This window comes from Protopterus annectens, chromosome 17.part0 (genome assembly GCF_019279795.1).
Source record: "Protopterus annectens isolate FY-2018-M chromosome 17.part0, PAN1.0, whole genome shotgun sequence".
Taxonomy (NCBI): Eukaryota; Metazoa; Chordata; order Ceratodontiformes; family Protopteridae; genus Protopterus; species Protopterus annectens.
In genome coordinates, this window is record NC_056751.1 from 697,164,927 (window position 1) to 697,192,214 (window position 27,288).

At 39.8% G+C, this 27,288-nt stretch overlaps 1 protein-coding gene across 1 annotated transcript in view; it reads right to left on the reverse strand.

Annotated features, from left to right (window-relative positions):
• LOC122791736 (trans-1,2-dihydrobenzene-1,2-diol dehydrogenase-like) overlaps nt 1-27,288 on the reverse strand; it is a 279,610-nt gene that overhangs the window by 239,192 nt on the left and 13,130 nt on the right. Inside the window, exon 2 of the mRNA XM_044059644.1 lies at nt 12,389-12,500. Within this exon, the coding sequence (XP_043915579.1) occupies nt 12,389-12,500 (112 nt within the window). The remainder of the gene's footprint in view (nt 1-12,388; nt 12,501-27,288) is intronic.

Below are 27,288 nucleotides of genomic sequence, written 5' to 3' on the forward strand. Positions count from 1 at the left end.
GTCTTGGTTTTATTTGGGATAGCACGATCCATGCATTCCTGTAGGTGTCCATAGAATGCGTTTGTAAAGGATTCGGCGGTTTGGGCAGTATTTTCCACTGTCCCGGGGGCTTTGAAGGATTCCACCTCAGTTTTGAGAAGTGTGAAGTTTGCTTTTGAGAAAATTTGCACAGTGGTTTCCTTGGCTGGGGGTGGGGATGGGATATGGATGTCCAATGAGATTAATTTATGGTCTGATCTTACCAATGAGGGGTTTACCTCTGGTGTGGAACAAAGAGTCCCTATGTTGGTGATGACCAGGTCCAATATGGTATCCCCTCTTGTGGGAGTGTTGACCAGTTGTTCCATAGCATTTGAGTTTATAAATTCTAGGAACCGTTCGGCTAGCGTGTTGGGGCTTGAGTAGTTTTCCCAGTCAATGTTTGGGTAGTTGAAGTCATCCAATATAATAGTGTTTCAAGAGACCTTCATATTTTCCAGAGTTCTCAGGAAAGCTGAGTGGGGTTCCTGTGTTTGGGAGGGTGGTCTGTAGCAGGCTACAAACTGAAAGGCAGTTTTGCCCACTGTTAGTTGCACATGGATGGTCTCCGATACTTCGTGCTGTGCCACTAACCTGAAGGTGTTGGTATCTTTGATGAATATGGATACACCCCCTCCGTTTCTGATTCAGTCCGAGTTTTTGGGGCCGAAAAGTATGGTATGAGGTATAACCCGGTAGTGCTGGGGTGCTCTCAGGAGCCTTAAACCAGGTTCTGTTACTGCACAAATATCGATATTCTCCATAGTGAGGAGAGCCTCGAGTGTGTGCATCTTGAGGTTTTAGACTGCTGGCGTTGAGCAGCATTACCCTTAGTTTTTTTTTCTTGTGTTGTCTATGGAGGTGGGTTTGTCTTTTGAGCCTTGCCTAAAAAAGGCACTATGGGGGTGGCAAGAGCCTTAGCCAGTAGTCGAAAGCCCAGAGGTGACAGGTGCAAACAGTCCCAAGCGACGCAACGTGGCTTGTTGAGCATGTCGTCCTAGGCTGACAGACACTAGATTCCCTTTGAATGACACCAATACTTTAGCCAATTGTTAAAATTGATCATTTTTTCTTTATACTGTGGCATCACTCTTGGTGAGGGCAAGATGCTACTTAAGGTCAGGGTCATACCGGCCTGGGCTACATGATCAGAGAGCTCCTCTATGTCTCTTTTCATATAGTCTAGGGAGGTACGTCTCAGGTCATTCACACCAGCATGGACAATGACGGAGTCATATTTGTACTTGCTTTGGAGTGACCTGAGTGCTTGTGCTATGTGGCGGATCCCGGCACCCGACAGGCAGCTTACAGTGACCTTCTCCTTTTACAGTCTGGTGAGTGGGACGTCAGTGTGTCTGACAATAGAGTCACCTATTACAAGTGTATTAGGTGGGTTGTTTAGCCTTAAGGGCTGTGAATTGTGATACGTGGGTATTGTTGTGGGGTAGCAGTTGCTTGGATGTCTGCTTTGGAGGTCTCTGCTGCTTTGGCAGATTTTTATTAAGAGCCTCCGTGTATGTTTTTGTGGGTTTATGTGCTTGATTTGCTGATACGATAGTCTATGTGAGACTGGATTTGTGGTGTGTGTGGTTTCCTTCTCCTCCTGACTGTGCCAGTCCTGGGTTGAGAAAGCTCATCTTCCAGTTTAGCTGTATAGTCGCATCCCTCACATATATTTGAGCTTGTTGGGAGGAGGAGAGGGTGGTCTGTGTACATAAGGCAATTGTAGCATTGCCTCAAGAGTCCCAGATTCACTAGCTGGACTGGAGAGTAAACCTGAAACTGACCTTTGGACATGCCACAGAAGTATAAGGAACTGATTTTTGACTGATCAGAATGGACCAATAGGGAGCCTAGTACTTATAAAAAGTATGAGGGGGTGTAGTGCTTTAGTTTGTTAGTGTTTACTTATAAGATTACTTATAAGAGCAAGTGCAGGACTTTAGAATGAAAATAGACTGCTTACTTTGAGAGTTAGAACAGTTCTAAGGGAAAAAGTGAGGAGTAGACTTTGTGGAGCCGGGAATAGTTTAAACCTGTTTAAGCGGCGCTGCCATATGCTGCGCTATGCGCAAAATCACGCAAAACCACGCAAATGCGGGTTTTAAAGCAGGGAAACTGAAAGAGATAGGAATTGACCCAAAATGGCCAATAAGCTACTAGTTTCTGGGCTGAGACCACTCCTCCAGGGATAGATAGGCTGCTCAAAGCTCCCCACTCTCACTGGTGAACAGAGAAGCTTCCTCCTATCCAAGTAAGGATATGGGCAACACAGGAACCTATACCACAGTCCGGAATTCAACCAGCCTGAAATCTGGACTAATCTAGTTCAGCAAAGGCGGGAAGAGAGAATATTTTTTTGTTTGTTTGTTTTTCAGGAAACAGCAGAAAAACACACAGAAAACACTGTAAATGCTATAAATAGGCTAGCGCACTTTAGTGTGTAGCCTACAACAGGCATAGCCCACTGTCAACGGAGACCTGTGGTGGTGCACTAGGCATACCCCACTGTCAATGGAAACCTGTGGTAGTGCACTAGGCATAGATTGGCACAGACTGTAGGAGAAACGCTTGGAGAGTAAACCAATTAAACAAGCCAGAAACTAGAGCCAAAAGGAGCTCTGTAAAAACAGATCTTTGCAGAAAATTCCAGTGTTCTCGAGTCTAAACTACACGTCTGTAGTCCAAGCTGGGACAGAATTTCAAGAAACTGTAGCCATTTCTGTGTGCTAGGGAAACCAGAAGAAAATGTATAAAACAGAAGGCAGGAAGGCAGAAACAATGTAAGACACAGAAAGAAACACGGACGGCAGTAACAATGGTTTTTAAAATAGTAAGTGCAACCTATGTAACACCAACAAGCTACAATACTGCCTCCCAAGTATACTGTAGAAGAAATATAGCTGTGGTAAATCACAATTCCATTACTGCAAATCAAACTACAAAATGATGACCCACATCACAGATCTTCTGGTAAATCACAATACTCACACTACTGCAAATCAAACTACAAGACTACGGCACCAGCCCGTTACTGTTAGCAGTAAAGAGGTAAAAAGAGTCAGGAACTGTGAAATAATTGCTTTTGTAAGCTGTTAGGAACATGGATCAAGCAGTACTCCCACTACTGCAACTCAAACTACAAGACTATGGCACCAGACCAGGCTGAAATCACAGGAAAACAACCTTTGCTAAAAAACAGAACAAGACTGCATGTCACAGAAATAAATGCACATGTAGGTTGGACTGAATACTTGTGTTGCACTTAAAGTTGTCTAAATTGAAATAAATGCTTTTTCTTCCCTTTTGGCAGAATAAAAAAAATGCTGTTTTGAATGCCCAACATCAACCACAATTAGCACAACTCCTCTCGTAATGTTTCTGGGTTTCTACACTGGTCAGAGTCTTGATACTTCAGGTGGGCAAAAGACTCACTGAAGATCAGACTTCAGCTGAGATTTTTCACGTTTGCCTGGGCTGTAACACTAAGGTGGTTTATCCTCACAGTGGCCACGAAGGCTGATACAGATACCGTGATAAACATTCAGCCTATATTAAGTGCTCAAAACATAAAGCCAGCTTTGTGGCCACTCCTGGGCCCAAAACAAATACCAGATTATTTTCTAAGTTTTATTTCCTCTGGAAATTCATGTCCACAATTCATGAGCAACAAAGTAATATATTTTCAATTCAAAGAAATACTGTGCATTGACAGATAGTCAGCTGTCTACTTAAAATTCCTGAATATCTTTAACAAGCAAGTCTGTACAACTGCTGTAAATGGAACTTATTTTCTCACCTTTTTCTAAAGGTTGGGTGGGATGAAATAGAAGACCATCACCAGATTAAGGATCTCTGAAATTCACCAGTACAAATGCTTCCACAGAAACTCTGTAGTGCTAAAAATGTGCAAACTAGTTGATAATTATAAAGCATTCTATGCTAAAACTAGAAATATGTTTTGATGCCTACTCGCTAAGGTGACAAGGAATTAGTGACCGATAGGACAGGCACAACTGCATGGCACAGAAACACATACTGAACATTCAGTGTCCAGAAATAGTGGCATCTAGGAAAATATGGTTTATTAAATGGAGATTACTAGTACTTTCTTTCCAACAGCTACAGGCCGCACTGTACACAACTTTGGAGCACAAATATAGTAAAGCAATAGACCATATCTGAGTGTGGGTTAAACCAAGTTTTATGTATAACTGGCATGTTTCATCTCAATGGCAAATTAACTAAATATAGTTTTTTGCTATTACACAATGGTGAAAATAATTTATATACAGATATGAAAACATCTGAAAATATATTTGCTGTTTTCAGATACTGTTTTTACTGCAAATGAGCCACCAAGACAGCAAGAATCAAGTCCAGAAGTAAACAGTCAGAGGCAAATAATCCATAAGCATTAGCATAAGATAAAAAAAATACTCATTTGTAAAAATATTTTGATACTGCAGACTGTTCTGCTCAGTTATTTGCTTCACACAAACTGTGATTTTTGACAGTACAATTAAAATTTAAAAAGATGCTCTCTGTACAGGGTTTGTATGCAAACTGCATTGCTATTTTGACCCCCTAATGTCTGTGAGGAAAGGGAAACACTACTGAGCAGCCACCACAAAAAATAAATTCATATACCGATGCCAGTGAGCTCTTTTGCTTTCCCCTCCTACCAGTTTTACAGCCACTGGGGTGGAGGAAACAGCAGGCTGCTAGCAAGATATCATCCTAGTACAAGCACAATTTACTACTCGACAACCCTTCTCAAGGGCAGCTAGCAGAGTTCTTTCCAAAGCAGGGCATGTGATGCTGGCCTGGTTGCGAGTGTGTGCACATGCACACAAAGTCCCGGGACACTGCTGCCTGGCAGGAGTAGCACTCAGCCTCAGTCCTTCTGCTGCAGTTACTTCGCTTGGCCTCTACCAGCTGTTAGTTGTGGATGAGGCAAGACCAATTTACATATTTTCCAAGGTACAAAAACTGGGCTAAGCTACACAGAATTTTGTATCTCACAGGAGCACGTGCATTTAATCGAAAGTTTTGATACATATCCAATAACCATTTTGGATCTTGCCCCAATAAGAACTAAAATAAAAATAAGACAATGGTGCTTTCTCACCTGTCTGTTAAACAGAGAGGAATTTAAGGACTGGGTAGGGGAAATTATTCAGGAGCTACTACAGAAAATAGAAATGTCTTCTGAAAATATAGCTAGTAAGCGAGAATAAAAAAAGAGATATGGTTAAGAAGTAACAATAACTATTCAGAGTGACTGGCAAAGGTTAAAGTATTGAAGAATAGGGGGAATCTCAAAGAAAATAAGGGACTACCTTGATAATATGGAGGAGTTTAGAAAGCTGCTGCTAAGCAACTGTCTTTTTGATAATAAATCCATAGCACAAAAAACATTAAGCTCAATGACTTAAGCAACAGAAAGCAGAAAGGGTGGTCGCCAAACTTAGGGAGCCTACAACAAGGAAGACAACAAGAGATCCTGTAGCAGTACTAGAAATATTTTGGAAATTCTATGAAAGTCTGCATAAAGCAGAGAAATATGGAAATCAAGAAAAGGTACAACTGGAAATGTTTATGGAAGAATTAAACATGCTAAGGTTAGAGGTAGATGAGGCTCAATTACTAACAGGATAAGAGGAGACAAGATAAAAAATGGTGATGTATAACCAATCCACAGGAATGTCCCCAGGAATAGATGGCATTCCTGTAGAAGTTTGGAAGCTAGGAGGTAAATACAGAGAGATCCTGAAGGTTTTAACAATACTTTAAAAGGAGAAGCACCAACATCCTGGAAGAAAGAAGTGGTGGCTGTAATACCTAAAGACAGTAAAGACCCATCAGATGCATCTTCATATAGGCCCCTTCAATTCTAAACCATGATTATAATGTGTTTACATCTAAAATGACTTAAGAATGGAAACGGAGATGCCAAAACTGATAGATAAGGATCAATGTGGCTTTGTGGAGGGGAGGCAAACAATTGACAATATTAACAGAACATTGATGATACAGAGGGAAGCAGAATATAAGAAAATACCACTGTTGTTGGTGGGTCTTGATGCACAGAAAGCATTTGACAGAGTAACCTGGGACTTTATGAGCAGGGCAATGGATAAGGTCGATTAGGAGGCTATGAGGGATAAAGGCAAAAATTAAAGTAGGTGGGCTCCTCTTTGAAAACTTCTGCTTGAGCAGAGGAACCAGGCAGGGGTGTCCTCTTTCCCCTTTGTTATTTTCATTATATTTAAAATCACTGGCAAAGAAAATAAGGGACTCAGAAATTCAAGGATATAATTTGTATTGTATTTACAGATATTATTATTTTATACCTGACAAAACCAGAAAAGGGCATTTCAGTGTTGTGGAACACTGAGACATTTTCAAGTCTTTTTGGGATACAAAATTAATGAAGATAAAGCAAAGGTAATAACTGTAAATTAGGTACCTCCACATGAATTGGTTCAGCAATACCCATACTTATGGAGACATGATTAAATAAGTACTTAGGAACACGGACTAAAAAGGATTCTGTTATGGCAGTTAAGGATATGGGGAAAGAGACTAAACAAAATGGAATACAAAAACTGAGAAACTGGAAGCTCTGTTTTATGGATATGGATAGCAAGATACACGCAGTCAAAATATTTCTGGTCCCTTTAGTTTTATACAAAGGTCAGGCATATTTTTATCAACCAGAGAAATTGTGGATAGCAATTAATAAAGAGTTGAGAGTCAAGTGAGATCAGCTGTTCCTTCCAAAAGAAGGAGGTGGTTTGGGAATACCCGATGTGAAGGGGTATTTCAGAACTACACAGTTAAGGCTCCTACACATAGCACAAGCAGAAAGTTATAATTCAAAGTGAAAAGGGATGATAACGAAATGGGGGGGGGGCTCAAGAAACAAGGAGAAACTGGGATTTTGGATGCAAATCTTTAAGGAGAATAACATTAACCACACAGGATATTAAATTCATAAAGTAGAAGAAAGTACTTTAAGAACTACGCCAACATGGGGATGGAGAAAGGAAATTCTGTCTATAGGGATGACTGCAATTAGGGATACAGACAATAGGCAAGAGGGGCCCGGGAATTTACTGGAGAAATCTGGCAAAGAACCAAGGCATTGGGGGAGCAAACAATAAGAGAAAGGTAACAGAACAGGAAGCAGATGTGAATTTATTTGGACTACAGGCTAGAAAATGCCTATACTCTATCAATCCTCGATAGGAAAGACAACAAGAAAAAAAATATGGGTATTCTGTGCAAAAGACCAGCACTGGTAGAGTTTTAGTAGAATCTAGAACAGAAGCTGCTTTTAAAAAAGGGATAATTAGGCACAGCATATAAAATACTGCATAACTATAAGAATCAATTAGAGGAGGTTAGAATGGATTGGGAAGAGACACTGGATGACCAATTCACAAAGAAACAATGGTGGATGTATGTATGACTCCCAAATATGCAACAAGGTCTAGAAGATTTAGGATCTTTAACTCAAAATTTTCTCCGCTTAACAGGATCCCAATAAAGGCAGTCCCACATACAGTCCGTAATAGCAGCAAGGCACAAAACTGTTCAGTCAGCGACCATGTAAATAAAAAACTTCTTCAGAATAATGAAATCACATGTGCGGACATATTTATACTTAATTTGAAGTCCAATTCATTCCAATCAAGTCATTAATTGGTTTAGCTTAGTTAAAGGTGTAATACAGAATGTTAAAAAATGTGTATATACATCATGACATAAAAATAAATATAAATGGTATAAGCTTAATGACACAAGTATACGTTATAAAACCAAAAGCACATATTTCTGACATCATAAGGTTCAGTAACCATTTAAAAAGTTGTTCTAAAAACACTAAATTTAATACTACAAACTAGACCTATTCTATAGTATGTCTAAGTTCATACATGTAAATATAAATAGATATATTTAAAATAGATACGTTTAAAATATTTGAAATAATACATTCGATATATGAAATATATGATAATAAATAAATAACTACAACAAATGTAATGTCTATATAATACATAATACAAGACAAAAAACTAATACATCATGTTTCCACAGTACAAGGTCATAACTAAAATTTGTTCACATTTTTACTTCCTAATGTTTAATCAATTGTCATTTTGTTCATTTTGTTTTGTTTTACTTTATTTTGTTTTACTTTATTAGCTCTTAATCTTAAGGCTGGTAAAAGTGATATGTGGTCATTCATACCAAGGGGTATGTTCAAATCCAAACGTAGCTGCCAAATTAGTTCTTTAAAACACAGTTTTATTTTCCCAGTCACCCCCTCAACTATCCCTGGGGACCATTTCCAAAATCCAAAATTTAAAATTGGCTTCTGTACATGACAAAGTATGTCTGTAAAGTGCATCTGTTTCCCTTTTTCTGTTGACATCATACATGTGTTCATATATCCTCTGACGGAGATGTCTTCCTGTTTTTCCCCACATAATAAGCCCAACAGAATGTACAGTAAGCCAAATATGCAATCCCTTTTGTGTAACAAGTGTAGTGTTGTTTGCTCTTAAGGGTAATTGGGATAGTGGGTAATAGTAAATCTCCCTTGTTAGCTACAAAAATGCATTGGGAGCATCTTCCACAACGGAAAGTTCCCTTTTTGTTAAACATTTCTTCACTATTCTCCTGTCTAGTCTTCTCAAAAATATTTTTAAGACTAAGGCCTCTTCTAAAGCTATAACACAAATGCCTGTCAAATACTTCTAACCTGTTCGGCATACTCTTAAACATGTCCCATGTCTTGTCAATGGCCCTTCTCATCAGGGTAGTGTCTGAATTATATGTCATAACTAAAAAGGGGGTAGTATCTTTCTTTGTACAAGTCCCCCATTTTTACCCTCACCAATTGTATTATAACCAATGCTCGCTGTGTTGTGTTCAGAGTTCAGTAGGGGTACAAATCTTGTACCCCACCCCTTAATCACCTCCTCCTTAAGAGGATTAATAAGAGAGTCAGGATAACCTCTCTCCAAAAATAATGTGTGTACATATTCCATTTCATTTATGAAATCTACATAATTGGATGTCATCCTTGCCACCCTAACCATTTGTCCTTTTATGATGTTCTTCTTCTGTAAAGGGGGGGGGGTTGCTGTTGTAATGTAGATATGAATTAGAAAAACAAGCCTTCCTGTAGATTTTCGACACATATTTCTCATTTAAAATATCTTTTGAGATAGCTACATCTAAGTAGTGTATCTCATCTGTGTTAAATTCATGTGTAAAACTAAGAAACTCAGTAGAGCTGTTAATTCCATAACTTTTGGAATATCATCCTGAGTACCCTTCCAAACTATAAATATATCATCCAAAAAATGAAAATATTTAACAATATTGTCCATGAATGGAGAAGTGAAAACAAAATGCAACTCCCAGTATAACATGACTATGTTGGCATAAATGGGGGTGCATGCTGTCCCCATAGCCACACCATCCAACTGTTGAAAAATGTCTCCCTTTAAGTAAATTAAATTGTTTTTGAGAACCATCTCTGTATTCTCTAATACAAGTCTAAATTTGTGCTCATTAAGAAATTTGAATTCCATTAACATGTGTTCAAACCACTCTAAACCTGTACTGTGTGGAATGATGGAAAACGAATCTTTTACATCGACAGTGAGAAATGAGTAATGGGACTGGTACTGTAGTTGATTGATTCCTGGGATTTGTTAAAAAAAATTAATCAAAATGTGTGGGTATAATTTGTAGAAGGGCTTCAAGTTTGTGTCCACATAGATTGCTAGCGGTTGGGTTTTGGAGCCATCTGATGTCAAAATAGGTCTTAAAGGTGGGTTTATACTATCTTTGTGCACCTTGGGGATGCCAAACATGGTAGGAAGAAAAGGTTTATCAACCTTAAAAAAATCTATATAACTTGTCATCAATTAAACCTTGTAATAAATTTTCCTCAATAATAAGATCTATCTTTTTATATGCTATGTTAAGTTCATTCCTTGAAATAATGGTGCATCACCCCTGTGTGTCTAAGATATCCATCATTTTAGTAATACAGGACGAGTTGCTCATTAAAACAACTCCACCCCCTTTATTGGGCTTCATAATTCTTTTTTCTGATTTGTGATGTATAATTTCATCCAAAGTCGCCCTTTCCTCTGAGTTTAAGTTGAAATGAAAATATCTTTTTTTTTATTTTGATAGTAACTAAACTTTATTTCTTTTAATAAAACTTTCTCAAAGTTACTGATGTCATTGTGTAAGGGGGTTATGTACTTTTCCTCGCCAACTCACCATAAGGTCTAGTGGGAAAATTATTTTGAACCTCCTTACTGGAGGCCAATGCCTCCAAATTTAACTTTCTCGTAAATAATTTTACATCTAGAGTCATTTCAGCCAAATCTACTTTTTTGACTGGAACAAAAGTGAAGCCCTTTTTAAATAAAAAAAAAATGTCCATCCTCAATTTTAATGTCAGTGTAATTATAAATAAAAAACTTTCCATTTTGTTGATTAATACCACTGTTGTGAGTATTAATACTAACATTGTGTTCCCCACACTGTTCCATGTCCACCTCAAAATTCTCAGTGCTGATGATCTCAGGTAGTAGTATAGTATCCCTGCTCAGTGTTGTTGTTTCCCCTGATGTCTCGGAGGGTATTTTTGCATAACTTGTGCATATGTTGGATGAGTGGGTAAGTTCTGGATCCTTTCGGAGCTCCTGGGCCCCTCCTGCTCTAAAGGGATATCATATTCGCTATTTCCCCCATTGTAAGTATGTTCATATCGACAAACATCCCCTTCCACCTGTGTATCGTTTCTCCCTTGCTCCCATTGACGAGACCGTACACTGTAATGACCTGTTTGTGTAAACTCTCTCCTTTTAAAATGGCTATTTGAGTACTCTTTTTTGCGACCCAAAGTATAAGCCTGTTGGTTTTCATAGGCCCTGTCGTCCCTGTCTAGTTTGCCCATCTTCCTTTTGTGATTTTTAATCATGATATTGTCAATATCATTGAGAACCCTAAAATAACTGCGTTTGTATTCCTGCACAGTTAACAATAAATCATCACATATTTCATTGTTAATTCTATCTTATCCTTTAACTCTTGAATTAAGTTGTTATTATTAATCATAGCTATCTTAAGAGCTAAACCACAGTTATTTAAAATGTCCACAATTTAGGATTTAGGATCTTTGCTTGAAAATATTTACATTGGTATTTCTATACCCCAAGCTACTTCAAAGAATTTTTCCTCAAAGTACACAGCAAATGTTGGGGGTGTGATGAGGAAGAAAGAGGTAACTGGCAACATATTTTTGGGAATGTAATGAGCTGGCAGAATTTAAAGAAATACTGAGAGTGAGCAAATTGGAATAACTAAGGAAATTAAGTTTTTGAGTTATGACACAATCGGAATTGCCTAGACATAGTAAGGCCTTGCTGAGTTCAATTATGGTGGCTGCAAAAAAAGCAATTACTGGAAAATGGATATCAAACTCTAAACCAACTGTACTAGTAGTAGTAAATTTAGTAACAGACATAAAAGAACGGGAAATGGGATCTTTAAAAAAGGGTAGGAACAAATTACATAGAAAAATGGGAATTGTGGGAACAATACATGCAGAATGTTTTGGGGAAGGAATAAGATTTAAAAGAAGGCAGGATCTGAATGAGCTACATTCCAACTGCCAGTGACAGGAAAGATTATAACTGATGTACATCTGCAACTAAAAAATGCCAACATTGTTTGTTTTCATTTATATAAACATATGATTGCCTATGTCATAAGTGATTAATGATCACTAATAATTGGCAAACTTAAATCAACTTTCTCCAGTATGCCAATGTGGTCTCTAACTAGTAAAAGCAATGGGCAACAGTTAAACCAAATGGATCCAGGCGTAATAAGTGTAATAGCTACAGATAAGCTAAATGAGTAGTTTGAACTGCACTAAGTGTAAAACAAACAGTTTCAGTGTAGTATCACTGTAGCAGTCAGCCAAGGTCATAATATGAGCATATGGAGCTTTACTTCCAGTCCTCTGTTGAAAATAAGCTAAGCTCAGACTTTCCCCAGTTAGGAAATGCAAATAAAGTAATAAAAATAAACAAATGCAAATAAAAATTGCATACCCTTTTAACTCCTCTCAGATTCTTACATTTCCTGAAGTACTAGGCAAACAACCTGGATTACCTATTAAAAATGAACTGCAAAAATATACTTGTAAACAAACATGTATACACTTGGAGAAGCAGGAAACGTACTCCACACTGTTTTAAGCTGTCTGGCACAGGTGCAACAAAACACAAATGCCCTAAAAATTTTTCTTCCACAAAGTCCTCACCAATGTTAGGATCCTTCGCCATGTCTGTGAAAGAATCATATGCCTTTGGTATATCATGTTTCTTGGCAAACTCTTCAGCTTGAGAAAGCTCTGATGCTGCGACAGCCACGATCTGACAGATGAAAAAGAAAAAAATCAGTAGTTACATAGTTTAAGTTAATGAATATTTTGTGTACGCTTCTGAAATATAAATCGAAGACCCTTCCCATACGAGTACCGTGCACGTGCACCTCTTGTGCACATTTCTGCTTCCATTAGACAGTCTTCTTTTCTTGTGACCTTTTCTACACCACAGATATAGAAGCTCCGCAGATACTGCTACACAAATGTATATTTATCAAATGTCAAATACACTGGTGCAATAAAGTTGGAAGCTGCAAGACTTGTAATGCTAAAAGCTAATATCAGAAACTTATACTTGCCAAATGAAATAAACATTTTAGAATTGCACAGCAGCACTGAAGGTGCATCATGAGCAGAGTTTGTCAAACGGTGTCTGTGGTGTTGCAAAGGTGACTTTTCACAGCATGTAAAATTTCTTCTGTAGTTGTAAGATTATTTCAGTTACTATGGGGCAACAGTTCATTATAACATTTTGAAGAAATGCAGTCTTGTAATTGTTGTGTCGTACTAAAAATGCCCAGAATTACAAAAACATTTTTTTCTAGATAAATACTAAATCTTAACACTGGTATCAAGTTGTCAACTAATAGGTTTGGCCAAAAATACCAGTTAAAATTATGACGGTCAACTCACTATCTCAAGTATCATTTAAAATTTACTTGTGTCAATTTCTTTTTCAAGATTCTAAAAGTTTTTGTTTGTGTATGAAATAGAGCAGATATGACATTTCATAATGTAACTTATAGAAACAACCAATTTGTCATCTCCAAGACAGTGCATAGAAAAATGAAACGTATTGGTATTTACCATAAAGGTAGGCATTTAAGAGGGTCTGTGTTCATGAATTTGCTAGATCGGATGACTCAGCAGTTCTGCTCAGTGGGTGAAACTTACCTGGCTGCACAATCCAACCCTGTCCAAGATGCACTTGTTCCTTTAAGACACTCCAGTGGTGGAGAGAGTAAAAGACTCTCTCCGAGATGAAAATCACAGAACATAAGGCATGCTGATGGAATGAGGGTTGGATCTTGCTGAAGGATCTATTCACAAAAGATCTTGCTTCACGATAAAATGCCAATCATTCTCAGATCCGATTTTTGAAAAGTTGTCTCTGCAAGACAGTCTTCAGTTTGTCCTTTGGAAAGGCTGCCTTCTGGGAAAATACCCTTGATAACTGCAAACCCAAGGAAAATCTGGAATTTACAGTCTTTTCAAATGTGTTCTAGGGTGACCAAGTTGCTTCACAACAAATGTTATCTCAAACAGGCGTTTTCTTAAAAAGGTAGAAATAGCTCTTGTAGGATGTACTTTAGTTATAGATTTTAACAATGTTCAATAAATGTTGTAACAAAAGGTAATGCAACTGTAAAGCCATAGAGAAAAAGCTAGTGTTTGTAAATTTCATTCCTCTCTGGGTCTTAGCAAGAGTAATCATTTTAGACAGACTGTTGTGGCTCTCTAATACCCAAGCTTCCTCTGCAGATCCACACGGGGGAGGCAACATTCTCCTTGATCCTTGGCAGACTGGCAAAAGTACAGACTGCCAGACTGGATTCAGCAACAATCCTGGGCATGAAGGAAGGATCCATCCTCAAAGAAACTTTATGGAGTAAGACAATGAGCCCTAACAGACAGACAGAGCCTGTTACTTCCACCAAGAGAACTTCAGAGATAACAACCACAAGAACCAAGATCTTTCAGGATGAGAACTTCAGATCTAACAGCGCTGATGATTCTATGGAAGGAAGGAAGACCCCATGGAGACACTGGTTTCCTGACTGCAGGTTTTAGGATGAATGCACTTTTTATTACAGATGTTGCAGAAACCCCATGGGCACAGAATAATGTTTAAAGTGAAAGTTAGAAACTGCCACCAAAAATGTTTAACTTCTGAGTAACCAAAATCCAACTCAAAAATCATGGAAACGTACTGTACAACTTGAACTAAGGAAAGATATTTACACGGTGTCCTTTAACCTAAAGGACACTTTCCCATTGCTTTTTGTTTTACATCTTTTAAATTGAATACCACTGAAGGGAGACTAAAATAGAAACAAGCAATCAGAATACCTTTGGCATTTCAGAGATCACCTTCTGAATGAATGTCATCATCAAAGATAATGGAGGGGCAGCATAACAGAAGACACACACACACACACACACACACACACACACACACACACCCCCCACCCCCACCCTCCAGCCAGTAACTGCAGGGCTCAAGTTCAAGCACAGTTTAAAACACTAAAATGTGCAGAAATAGCGAGCTGCAAAATTATCTGCAACAAATAAAAATCAAATATGCCTAACCAACTAAAAAGTATTTTTACAGGAGGCTTCATCCCCTCTGCAGCCTGACATGGTAGAGCTATGACCACTAAACACAGCTACTTAAAAATACACAAATTCCAATATTACTGTATCTTGAAACAGGGGGAATTCTTGGAGATATAGAAGGAAGGGTGTTTTTCATTATACATTTATCTTGGGGTTGGTATATAGGTAGACACAGCCAGCTCATTTATTTTCAAGTCTAACACAAGTCTGAACAGCTTGACTTGTTTCCATGGCCAGTTCTATCTACACTGAAGAAGCAAGAAAATTACTAATGGATTTAACACCAGCTGGTGATGCAAACAGGCTGCAGACTGTGCTTCTCCAAATCTGGGACATTCCCTGGTCAAAGACTAACTTAGGGACCATCTGTTCACCAAAACACACTAGGTAGCCGAGAACAGCTCCTCAAAAGCAAAATACGACAAAAACTTCACAAATACGGAAATAGCAGCCCAGACTGAAAAGATGAATATCTTTATTACGATTCTGGTACCTCGGCCTTCGCCTTCAAGTGGAATAACTAACAATCTTACAAGCAGGTCTATATACACCACCCAGAATTTCATTTGTTTTCAAAGGAGGTTAATAAATATGGAATCTAAATATATTATTAATTTTAATACTTTGTATCCAAATGAAATGAATTTAGAAGTATAAACAGATATAGTGGATGTTAAAAGAAAATTTATTTATGATCAACATATTAATTGTATACAAGTATTTGATATAAAATTTAGGAATTTAAATATTTTGCAAAAATGATGTTTACTGTGACTTTAAATCTTTGAAATAATGTTGATTGATTAATTGATGCTAATTAATGAAATTCTGGGTGGTGTATATAGACTTGCTTGTAAGATTGTTACTTATTCCACTTGAAGGCGAAGGCCGAGGTACCAGAATCGTAATATAGCAATAACCCACGCCTGGGTGTGGGTAATGCTAAATTTACCCACGGTTGGCGTGGTTTGGTCCCGAGGGCGAAGCCCGAGGGACCAAACAAAGCCAACCGTGGGTAAATGGCATTACCCACACCCAGAAGTGGTTATTGCTATTATACTATGACATTATTTAAGAAAAGAAACTGTTACTTTTCTTAAATAATGGCATAGTATAATGCCTGTTTACTGCCCTTCCGCAGATGTCTGGCATCCGCGGCAGTTCTGATGTACTTGGCGCCTGCACAGTACATCAGAGCTGTGGGCAAAACGGAGAAAGCAAGATCTCCGTTGCTTTTTAGTGTCTCGCTATGTTAAATGAGTTTAACATAGTGAGACAGTTTTAAAATAAGCAACGGACATCTCCGTTGCTTATTTTAAAACTGTCTCGCTATGTTAAACTCATTTAACATAGCGAGACTAAAAGCAACGGAGATCTTGCTCTCGTTAACACTGTCTCGCTATGTTAAATGGGTTTAACATAGCAAGACAGCTTTAAAATAAGCAACGGAGATCTCCGTTGCTTATTTTAAAGCTGTCTCGCTATGTTAAACCCTTTTAACATAGCGAGACAGTGTTTTAAAAAACCGAGTTATACTAATGGAAAAAAGTCCGGGCAACCGGACCTTTTTCCAATCAGCGTGCACGTTTTGGGGTGGTCATGGTATAATAAAAGATATTCATCTTTTCAGTCTGGACCATCTGTTCAGCAGCAAGTGACTGAGGCTCAGTTTGTATGCAAGGCAACTGGCCTCCAATGGAATATGGGCAAACAGGGAGTAGCCATTCTGAATAGCTCCCTTCCAGACTCATGACCGCCCTGGACAGGGGATATGAACAAATACCTCATTTTTGAGCACACTGCAGACTATGGCAACAGTGTGCAAGTGGATGGAGATATTGCCCCATGGAAGTAACTCCGGAATGGCCAGCAGAAAGAACTGCTCTCTTTGCCATATCCTGTTGCTCTAGCATCCACCATGCATTTCACAAGGCTGCTTACCATTACAGAGTTGCGTGTTTGAGTCCTGGCACAATCCTGCAGATTCACTGTGCTATAGAGCATGTTTCATGGGGCTGCTTTCCATTAGAGGTAGATGCTCGAGCCCTAAGAATCACAGTGCCCCTGCACTGTAGGTCGTACGTTTCATGGGGCTTTCCATTACAGAGGTAGATGCTCGAGCCCTAAGAATCAAGAGGTAGATGCTCGAGCCCTAAGAATCACGGCACCACTGCACTGTAGGTCGTGTGTTTCATGGGGCTGCTTAACACCATACAGAAAGAGGGCGGAGCCCTAACAGAAACCCTTCAGACAGCCACCACTAAACGCCATCCACAGTATGCTCTGCTATATCCATGTCTCTTTTAAAAAGCCGCTCCAGTGGTGTGGAGGGACAAAGCCTTAATTACCTCCCAGATGACCAAGGTTAGATTAGTGGTAGGGAAGGAAGGGCACACCCATTCTGGGCGGAAGGGCACTTGATGCTCCTTATGGGAGGTGTGGTCCAAAAACAGCAATTGCCCACGGACACAGTCAACAAGTGGGGGGGGGGAGAAAGGAGCAACTAGACCATATAAAGAAATCCAGATGGAAGCACAAATATCAGACCCCCCAGAATGCCCTCAGGACACATGACCAGCCCCAGCAATACTGGAGTAAATCTGGGGATGGCTGGTAGAGCTTGGTGTGGACATGGGGCACTGGGGGCCAGGCCAGTAGGATGAGATTCAAGGGGACAAAAAACAAATCTCTTTGGAAGGAAAGTATGTGGATTAGAAGTTCAGCCACTCTCAGTTCTGAGTAATAACAGACTGAGAGGTCTCAAACTCAAACTAAAGGATTACTAGAACACTCAGCTGAGAGCCACAATCTCCAAAGCATAAAGAAAAGCAGCCAGTGCAGCTAGGAATGCAGTTTAGCAGCCTCCCTTAAACAAAGATATGCTGGTTTCACAGCTGATGGAGCACTGAAGAACACTGATCTGAAATACTACTTACAAAATCTATCCTCTGCACAACACTACCTAGAGAAAGGAGAAGAATCAGACTTAAGGAGTATGATTTCTTCCTCAGCACTGTCACACAGACAATGTCCAGCTATGGGGACTCAACCCATACGGAACACTCCTTGAGAGGTACACACACAGTCCACCTTTCCAGACAACTAAGACTGCAGTATCAGGATTTATTAAGCTTCCAAACAAATACATTGCCCTGGAAATACGAGAAGTGAACTGGACAGCTCACCTCAGTCTTCAGGTGGCTTTTGGACAATGAAGTAAAGCTGTCAGAGTATACTCACCATAAAAGCAGATGTCAGAAAACTGAATTACTGTTGAAATAATTACAAGCAGGTATGGGATCAACCATCATACATGTCAGTTCCTCACCACATTTTAAGCTGTGTGTTTGTGTCTGTACAGCCTTCAAGTCGCAATTGTTAGGACACGTTTATTTACTTATTTGTGTATGCTGACCAGGCAGTCCCGACTGGGCAGAGTCTGTTTACAGCAGAAGTCCATAGGTCAAGGTTCAAGTCTTACAAATAAGAAGTCACACAATAAATACCTACAAAAACAGAAAGGAAGGAAGGTGGGAACCTGTCTCATATCACTGGTGTCACTGAACATAGACCCTTAAGGTTAAGTATACTCAAGCAACTTTACTGTGAACATAGAACCTTAAGGGGGGTACCCTCACGCAACTATACCTTCAATGTAAAAGCTTAAGGGAGTATCCTCGCACAACTATACAGTGAACGTAGAACCTTGTAGCAAGTACACTCAAGCAACTATTCCGTGAATGTAGAACCTTAAGGGGAGTATCCTCATGCAATTATTCCGTGAACATAGAACCTTAAGGGGAGTCCCCTCACGCAACTATACTGTGAATGTAGAACCTTAAGGGGAGTCCCCTCACGCAACTATACTGTGAACGTAGAGCCTTAAAAGGATTACCCTCACTCAACTATATTTTGAATGTAGAACCTTAAGGCCATTATACTTGTGCAACTATACATAAAATCTTTACAGGAGTATACTTCACAGCTATACTAGGTAAATCATAAAGATCACTGCTGCAGAAATTAAAAATCTATAAGAGAGAGTAAGCAATAGTGTTACTCCAGCTCTCAGAAATAGGTGATTGGTCTACAGCATGCCCCGCAGCACAGCTGAAACAAAACTTAGTCTACAACCCTACACAAGTCTGCACAAGCACAGCTGAAACAAAACCTAGTCTACCTTTGCAATGTCTGGATAAGGAGCAAACAACCCTACACAAGTCTGCACATCAAGCAGAATAAATGTTGCTAATTCCAATCATAGTGGTGTTGTACTTACTGTAATGGACGGTAGTCTAACTACTAACAACGGAGAAAGGGTATACTTAAATACTAATGACAACATTTCCTTTCTTACAAAACTACAAAATGCTGATAAGAATGTTTCAGAAATGCCTACCACTGATTAGAAATATCTAAGCTGTCTAAAGTATAAAATAATTTGCTTTTACGCTTCAGCTATAATGAAAAGTGCACAACTATCATAACAGAACTGACCACTTCATCCCCCAAGCAACACTATGCTTGTGGAAGATGGTAGGCGGCTGTTTATGCACTCCAAGGCTTGACATGTAAATACTTCTGTTACAGATGACTGCAACAAAATAGCTTTCCAAGATAAAAATATTAAAAACATCTGAAGAAACATGCTCAAAAAGAAGGCAATGACAATATTTAGTCATAAAATTGAGGTCCCAGAATGGACGAACAGCATGTTGTGGAAATCTTAAGTGAAGGCACCCTCTCCAAATGTTTTACTGTTGTGTGTGAAACTAATGCCATAAGCACATGCAGGCAGAAACTGAAGACATATATGGTTCTAACAACTGAACAAACCAGTATTAAAGGCAGTATTTCAGAGAGAAAAATGATGGGAGGTTGGCTGATCACCCCACTTTCCTTATACAAAAAATTAAAATCTTTCTCATTTAGACAAGATCTACTAAAAGGTGTATTCAACCTCTCCAAGAGTGCATTTTTAAAACCTGCAATTAATAAATAACTACCAGTAATCAGCCACCACCCCAAGCTACAAGAGTTGAGGAATGGATACTGGAATGCAAAGACAGAGTTTGGGAGACCAACAAATATCAAAAGTATGAACCACAGTTGTTTCAGTCACACAGCCACAATGTAAATCATCCCTTGTATCTCTTCTTAATTTCAGTAACACTCCTGGAATGTCAGGAATTGTAGGGGGGAAGAGTATCAAAGATCAAATTGCCTTACTCAGAAAACAGTGATCACCAAAGTTTTGCTGTGTGCGCACACGGAGGGGTCTTCAAAATAAGGGAAAAGGACTGATGTCCTTACATTCACAGCTGCTGTATTCCTTACAAATGGGATTCCCTGTCGTGAAGTTCACCATCCGGCCAGTTTACCAAAGTCTACCATTGCTTTAAGATGCAATGAATGTCACCTGCACACTCCTTGCGTAGGGTAGGACATAAAGATAATGTTCAGGCTTACCATCCTCAGAACTTCTTTGCCACCAGTCCGAATGCTGTTTTAACTGCCGATCTGTTACCTCCATCCATTTTTTTACCGTTTTTGTTTGTTGGCATTCCTGTGCTTACTCCTGTTTGTTGGAATCCTCACAGTTGCAGATAAGTACCCAGCTGGGTTTTTGGTTACGTTTCTATTTGTTTTGTGCAGTCTGGGGTTAATGTCATCCAGAAGGATAAATGCCAGTGTGGGAGACTGATTCCCCATAAAGACCTCCACAATGTGTCTTTTTGTCTAAGTGTTGCTCACGACCGTATGTCTTGTTCAATTTGTCAGGCATTTGTTCCTAAAACTTTGTAGTAGGCTTTTTTCCCTTTCCTTGTATCTTGAGAATCAGCATCTTAAGCTTCTTGCTGCAGATACTATGGATGGAACTTCCTGCCCTGAGGGTCAGCCGTCAGGGAAGAAGAAGATGCAGAAGGTAAAACTGGAAATCTTCTGCTGTCCAGCCTCTGCCGGGAGTTTCTCCTGAGGAAATTATGCACGCAGAGGCTCACCCGGTTTTGTCAGATTTTTCTACCATGTCTGAGTTGGAGGCCAGTGAGGATCTGGCAGGCAGCATGTCTGACGAGGTTTTGCAGGTGTACATTTCGGGCATTCAGAGGGAACCACGGTTGACTGTTTCCGAGAAGTCTACAGGGGTTCTGCAGTTTCTCTTTAGGGAAGAGGTTCCTACTGCAGTTGTGGAATGCTGCCGTGAGTCTGAGCCTTCTCAGTTTTCTAGGACGATGTCCCCTTAAAAAAGAAACAAAAAACTAATCATGTTTCTTCTGCTCCTAGGTATCCACAAAGTGAGTGGCAGGCCTTTACTCAAGGGTTATTTAATGCTTTACTGTCATTGAGACCTCGTCAAGGGGTTTAATTTCCTGCTCCTCATTGGTCCTCTTCTTCCCATAAAAGGCCCAGAGAATTGCATTCTTCTGAGTTAGATTCTGATGATGACTCCCTTGCTTATTCTACCCAGATTCCTTCTCCTTTAGACTATGGGTCTGAGGGGGAGGATTCTCATACTCAACATAATCCTTCTGAGGAAATTTCCTTTGGGAACACGATCTCTAGGATGATGACATTTTTTTAAGTGGGATTGTGCCTACGTTTCAGATATCCATAAAAGGTACTATGAGTTATTGCAGATGGAATCTCCTAAACCTGGGGCCATTCCTCCTGTCTTGCCTGCTTTATTGGATGCCTCTAAAGTGACAGATTATCTACCGCCTGTCCCAGCAAGTCTGAGAGGAACAATCCTCAAACATCCTATAAAACCTTTTTGTTTAAATAGCCTGCTACTGACCCGTCTGTGGTGTCTATAGTCTCTGATAAGCCATCTCAATTGCTTCCTATGTCCAAGTTACTGCCTTCCGACAAGGACAGTAGAACCATGGATAGGCTGGGTAAGAAGGTTTACACTTTGGCTACCTTAACTTTTAGGGCTGTTAATTATCAGACCCATATCTCTAGGTATGTCTTGGCTCTTCTTTCCCAGGCTTGTCAGATTCCTTCTAATTTTCCAAAGTAAATCTTCTGCTCTTTCCTTGCTTGGAACTTTTTCTCAGGTAGTTAGTCATTCTATCAAATGTAGTTATGATGCAGCACATGCCTCTCCTAGGACTGCTGCTTCTGGTTCAGTTCCGAGGAGATATTCATGGCTTCGGCTTCAACCTTTGCCTGATTATATTAAGGCTAAGTTGATGGATGCTCCTCTGGATAACGCTTTTTGTTTGGTGAAGCGGCTGCTTGTTTATTTAAGTCTCTTCAAGACAAGGGGAAGGCTTTACAGGGGCTTCAGCATGTCTTTGTTTCTCCTGTGCCTAAATTTCAGTGAAACTACCCTTCTAAGCCAGCCTTTGTTCATACGCAGTCTCACCCTCCTTCTAAAGGTAAAAAGGGTAGTAAACAGACTCCTCCTGCTAAAACCACTCAGACTGCAGGGATGCTTAAACCTTCCTTTCTTGACAAACCAGGTGCAGTCTGACTATCCACCCATTCCCAGCCACATTCCTCTATCTCTTCCTGTTTGGCTCTGAATCACCCAGGATTCTTGGGTTCTGTCAATCATTTGGCAAGGGAGTACTTCATGGGCTGGATTTCCTGTCCTCCTTTTATGGGCATTCCTCAGCCTCCTATGGACCCCCCCCCCCCCCGAGGTTCTTCGATACCTCTTGTCGCAGGGTACTATCCAAGAGGTGCTTGTGTCCCAAAGGGGGTAAGGGTTTTATTCAAAACTCTTCCAAGTGCCCAGAAAAGAAGGAACTTGGAGACCTATTCTAGACCTCTCCCAGTTTTTTCTTGAGCTTTGGCACTCTCCCATTTGTAAGAAATACTGCAGCAGTAAATGTAAGGACATAGTACAGTTGTGTAAAATCTTACTATAATAGTAGATGTCCTTGCTTTCACCGCTGCAGTATTCACTCCCTCCCACCATCCCCCTGGTCTTTTTTCCTTCCTGGATGTGCAGGTTCTCCACAGTTTTCCTTGGACTGCTGTTCCTACTGGGACAATCGGTTCGGAGGATGGTATACCTGAACGTCACCTTTATGCCCTACCCTATGCAAGGAGTGTGGAGGTGATGTTCAGAATACTTTAAAGCAATGGTAGACTTTGGTAAACCGGCTGGACGGTGGGTTTCATGGCAGGGAATCCCATTTGTAAGGAGTACTGCAGCAGTGAAGGCAAGGACAGCTACCATTATAGTAAGATTTTACACAACTATACTTTCAGTTGAGATACCAAGAAAAAATACCTACATTCTGCTGACCATGTGGAAGGTCTGCCCATTTACTTTCCAATCACAGAAATTTGATCATTTTCTGCATACAGGGTCTGTTTTGACTTACTGATAGGTGTACATGATGTACCTTTCCCAGAGCAGCACTCCAACTATGCAAAATAGGAAAAACTGACTGCCCAATTCACAATTTTAAATCAGAAAAGCTGAAAGTGTTCAGTAGAAAACAAGCAGTTCCTTAAAGTTTGTTATGTTGATATACTTCAAGATGTTTCTTTTGGGAATGAGACCATAGCACCAGAATTCTTAATCAAAAGGAGTTTGTTGCGGCTCCCTGGTAAAATGTCGCCACTTGAAATGCTGAATGCCAACAAGCCGAAAAGACAAGAACAAAAACACAGGACAAGACTAAATGTCAAAAACTGCTCTTCTCCCTTAAACTTCTTTTTGCAGGGAGGGGCCAAGCTCCCACACCCAATAAACTTAAATATACCAACTCCAAGATTCCCATACCCCTGGAGAAAAAAGAAGAGAATATAGTCTGAGAAATGGCATCTCTGACTTGGTATATAGAAGTTAGATCTTTCAGTCAGTCTCCGTGTTTCTCCATTTCAAAAGGTTACCATTTAGGGTCAGCTTTTGATTCTGTTTTTCAGAAAGGAGGAAAGGAAGAGGACGGTCCAGAATCTCAGAAATTCATACAATCCTACAGAGAAGTTCCTTTTATGTGGGAGGGATCTCATTACGAATATTTTCCAAAGACTGAAAGCTCTGATTTCTGACAAAGTCCTGAAACAGGAACAACTAAAACAAAGATAACTAAAACGAAGATGATAAACAGCTCACAGTCTTGACGAATATCCTTGTAAAACAGAGGACTATCCTTGTTTAGCTGAAATGTGCCCTCACCAGACAGAGAATCAGGCAAGTAATGCCTCTTGATCTGAGGAGAGATGAGATCTAACATGTCCTCATTGACAGGGATCACTATATCTTGAAGAAAAAAAAAATGAATACAGTGTTGTACAATCAACTTCAGATGCTATAGAGACAACTTGGAACAGTAAGATATTCAGATACAGGCAAACATAAATTCCAACTAACTTGAGATGCACCAGCCTTAGTGACAGACATTTGGCAAACAGTCCAAGAAGCAGAGGTAAAGCTAAATTGCAAACAGGTGAAACGAATACAGAAGTCTTCCACAAAGGAATTTTAAATACTTCCTGAAAAACATGGGTAAAGAAATGTACTGGCAGGTATCCAGCTGCTGAAAGTGATCATACTAGTTACCACTCTGGAATCACAGCAGTAGAACAATGCAGGACGAAAACCATTCAATTCTACTATAAAAGTATATTACAGTTTAAATAACCAAATGGAATAAAATTTGTACTGAAAAATCTTTGATTTCTCTTGTCCATTACCAATTCAAGGTTTCTGAGATCAGTAAAAACCTAGAACATAATTGCCACTACTGTGATGGATGCACTTGCTGGACTGCTTGCTGGTCAGCCAATGGATATATTAGCAGGAAGGCCAGCTGTAACTGATCTCTTGCAGAGTACATGAACTAAAGCTGGACATGCTCTGCCCAGAAATCAGCTGAATAACCTGCTGTAATATCTCCAACACAATATATCTGTGGCCGTGAACCATTTACATGTAAAATGGAAAAAACAACCTCCCAGAATTTAGCAGAGGGGAGCAAACTGGAAAAAATCATGTTCGTTGCTATTAATGTTTGAGGCCAAAATATTTTGCAGATGGAAAGATTGCTTTTGCTCTTTCACTTTCTTTGCTTGCGTTTCCCTCGTATGTTGTCTTTTCTGCTGGTACATTTGTTGCTTTTTTCCTTGTGAAATAAGCATTTCATTTTACGAAAAAGTTCCTAATGTTCTTAGGAATTAATTGATGAAGTTACTGCTTTACCTGCTACACTGTTTACCATTTACAACCAAGCCTCTGCAGAATCTTCTGGACAAGAGGATGAAACAGAGAAGAACTGATTTCATATACATTCAACAACCTACATCTAACACTATCAGAAATGAACCAAGTGTGTAAGTATGCATGCTTTCCAGGAAATGTGCTACTATTAGTGAGTGTGAACAAGGCAACCAGAACATCCCTGCCACACGATTATGGGTGTGTAACAATCAGCAGTATTGCTCAATTTTTTCTTTTAAAATTATACATGCACTTTTCTTAGTTAAATTCCCAGCTGCCAAAACCTGTCATACTCTGAAATGTAGCTGTACCAGTCTGGTTAAGAGTCATAGCAGCCTGGGCTGAACCAGATAGGAGTCTTACTGGATCAGAGTTCTATCCTGGTTAACATATAAAAATAAAATAGAACAGAGATGTGTTCTGCAGAAGGAGGCAGAAACAGGTAATGTTACTCCTCTGAATGTATGCCAAAAACCAAGAAAATCTGGTTGGCACAGGTTAAAAGACTAGTCCTCCTCTTCCTTCCCAGATATTTAAGATGGGAAGAAGGACAAATAAACTGTTTCTCTCATCTTAGTTACCTCAGTAAAGTACAGCATCTAATACCAACTACAGAGACTGCAGATCATACTATCAGCAACATGAAATATTCTTAGTAATCCTTGCATAATCAGACCAAGAAACAGGATGCCTCTGGGCAGACACCTTTATTCGGGGAATCTGAGTCACAGTCAAAGAAACACTGTTTATTAGTAAAGTTGAAGGATTATCAGATGATGTATCATACACCTGTGAAAGGACAAAAATCAGGAGAGTCTATGGCACTTCAAAAAGATACCACATCAAGCTCAGATTTCACAGTGGACAACTGAGGAGTGATGTCCATGATGGGAACCATCTTGTGAGGTGCAATTTTTGAATCAGCAGTGATGTTAAACATCTGGATGCAGGCGAAGCATTTTTCTAGTTTTAGGTATACATTTAATGTAAAAGTTTTAAGACTGCACAAGTGAAGTTGCAAAGGTTAGAGCATACACTGACTAGAAACAGACAAGGTGGACACATGAAGTCACACCAGTACAAATCACATATTACAGCACAATGTTGCCAAAATAGTATCTGAATGACTCACCTAGATATCACAAAGTGATACTACCAAGTATGATCCTCTGATCATATTGGCTGCCTCACCACTATCAAATCACAGCAGCAGGATATTGCAAGATAAAGCCATGCACATTGAGATACTGACAGACTGGAAAATAGTAACAGTAATTCCCTTGCACAAAGTGGGGGGGGGGGGTCCATCAACCAACCCTGGGAACTACAAGCTCATAAGCCTAACCAGCTTTATCTGTAAGGCCACAGAGAGAATCATCATGGACCTTATCAACAAAGACATAGGTGACCTTCAAACTCTTGACCTGACCCAATTTGGCTGCGTTATGGGTAGATCATGCTTACTAAACCTGGTGGACTTCTTCGAGAATGTCACCAAAACCCTGGATGAAAGTAGAACAGTACATACAGCCTATCTTGACTTAGCCAAGGCTTTTGACACAATCCCCCAACACAGGCATCATTGAGAAATTCACCCAGCTGGGAATTAACCCATATGTCACTAGATGGATAGCCAACTGGCTCACTGACAGAACGCATATAGTCAAAGTTGGGGACTCCAAATCTACCAGCAAACCAGTTACCAGTGGTGTGCCACAAGGATCTGTGCTGGGCCTCTACTGTTTGGAGTCTACTTCTCAGATGTCCAGGTGAAAATAGATCGCCTGTGGCTTACCAAGTTCGCCGATGACTGCAAACTGGATGCAAATCACTGAGTCCCCCAACGATGCTGACATACTACAAAAAGGTGCTATACCATACAAATGATTGGTGCTAAAGCCATAGACAAATTAAATGCAAAAAATGCATTATCATCCCTTCTGGCAAAGGGGAAGTCCCTGCTAATTACAATATTAACAGTACACCCCTTAGCTCAAACCCTGTGGTGAGAGATTTGGGCACACAGGCTGATAGCAACCTTAACTTCGATCACCATGTAGCCACAGTGGTAAGGAAGGCCTTCTATGTTGCACACCTCATAAGTAAGGGCATCGCATCCAGAACGAAGGATGTTATAACTGTACTCCTCCCTCATCAGACCACTAAGAGTACAACGCCCCCTTCTGTATGTACCTCACCAGACACCTACAACAGCTGGAGAGACCTCAGAGGTTTTTCACAAAGAAAATTAAGGGCCTTC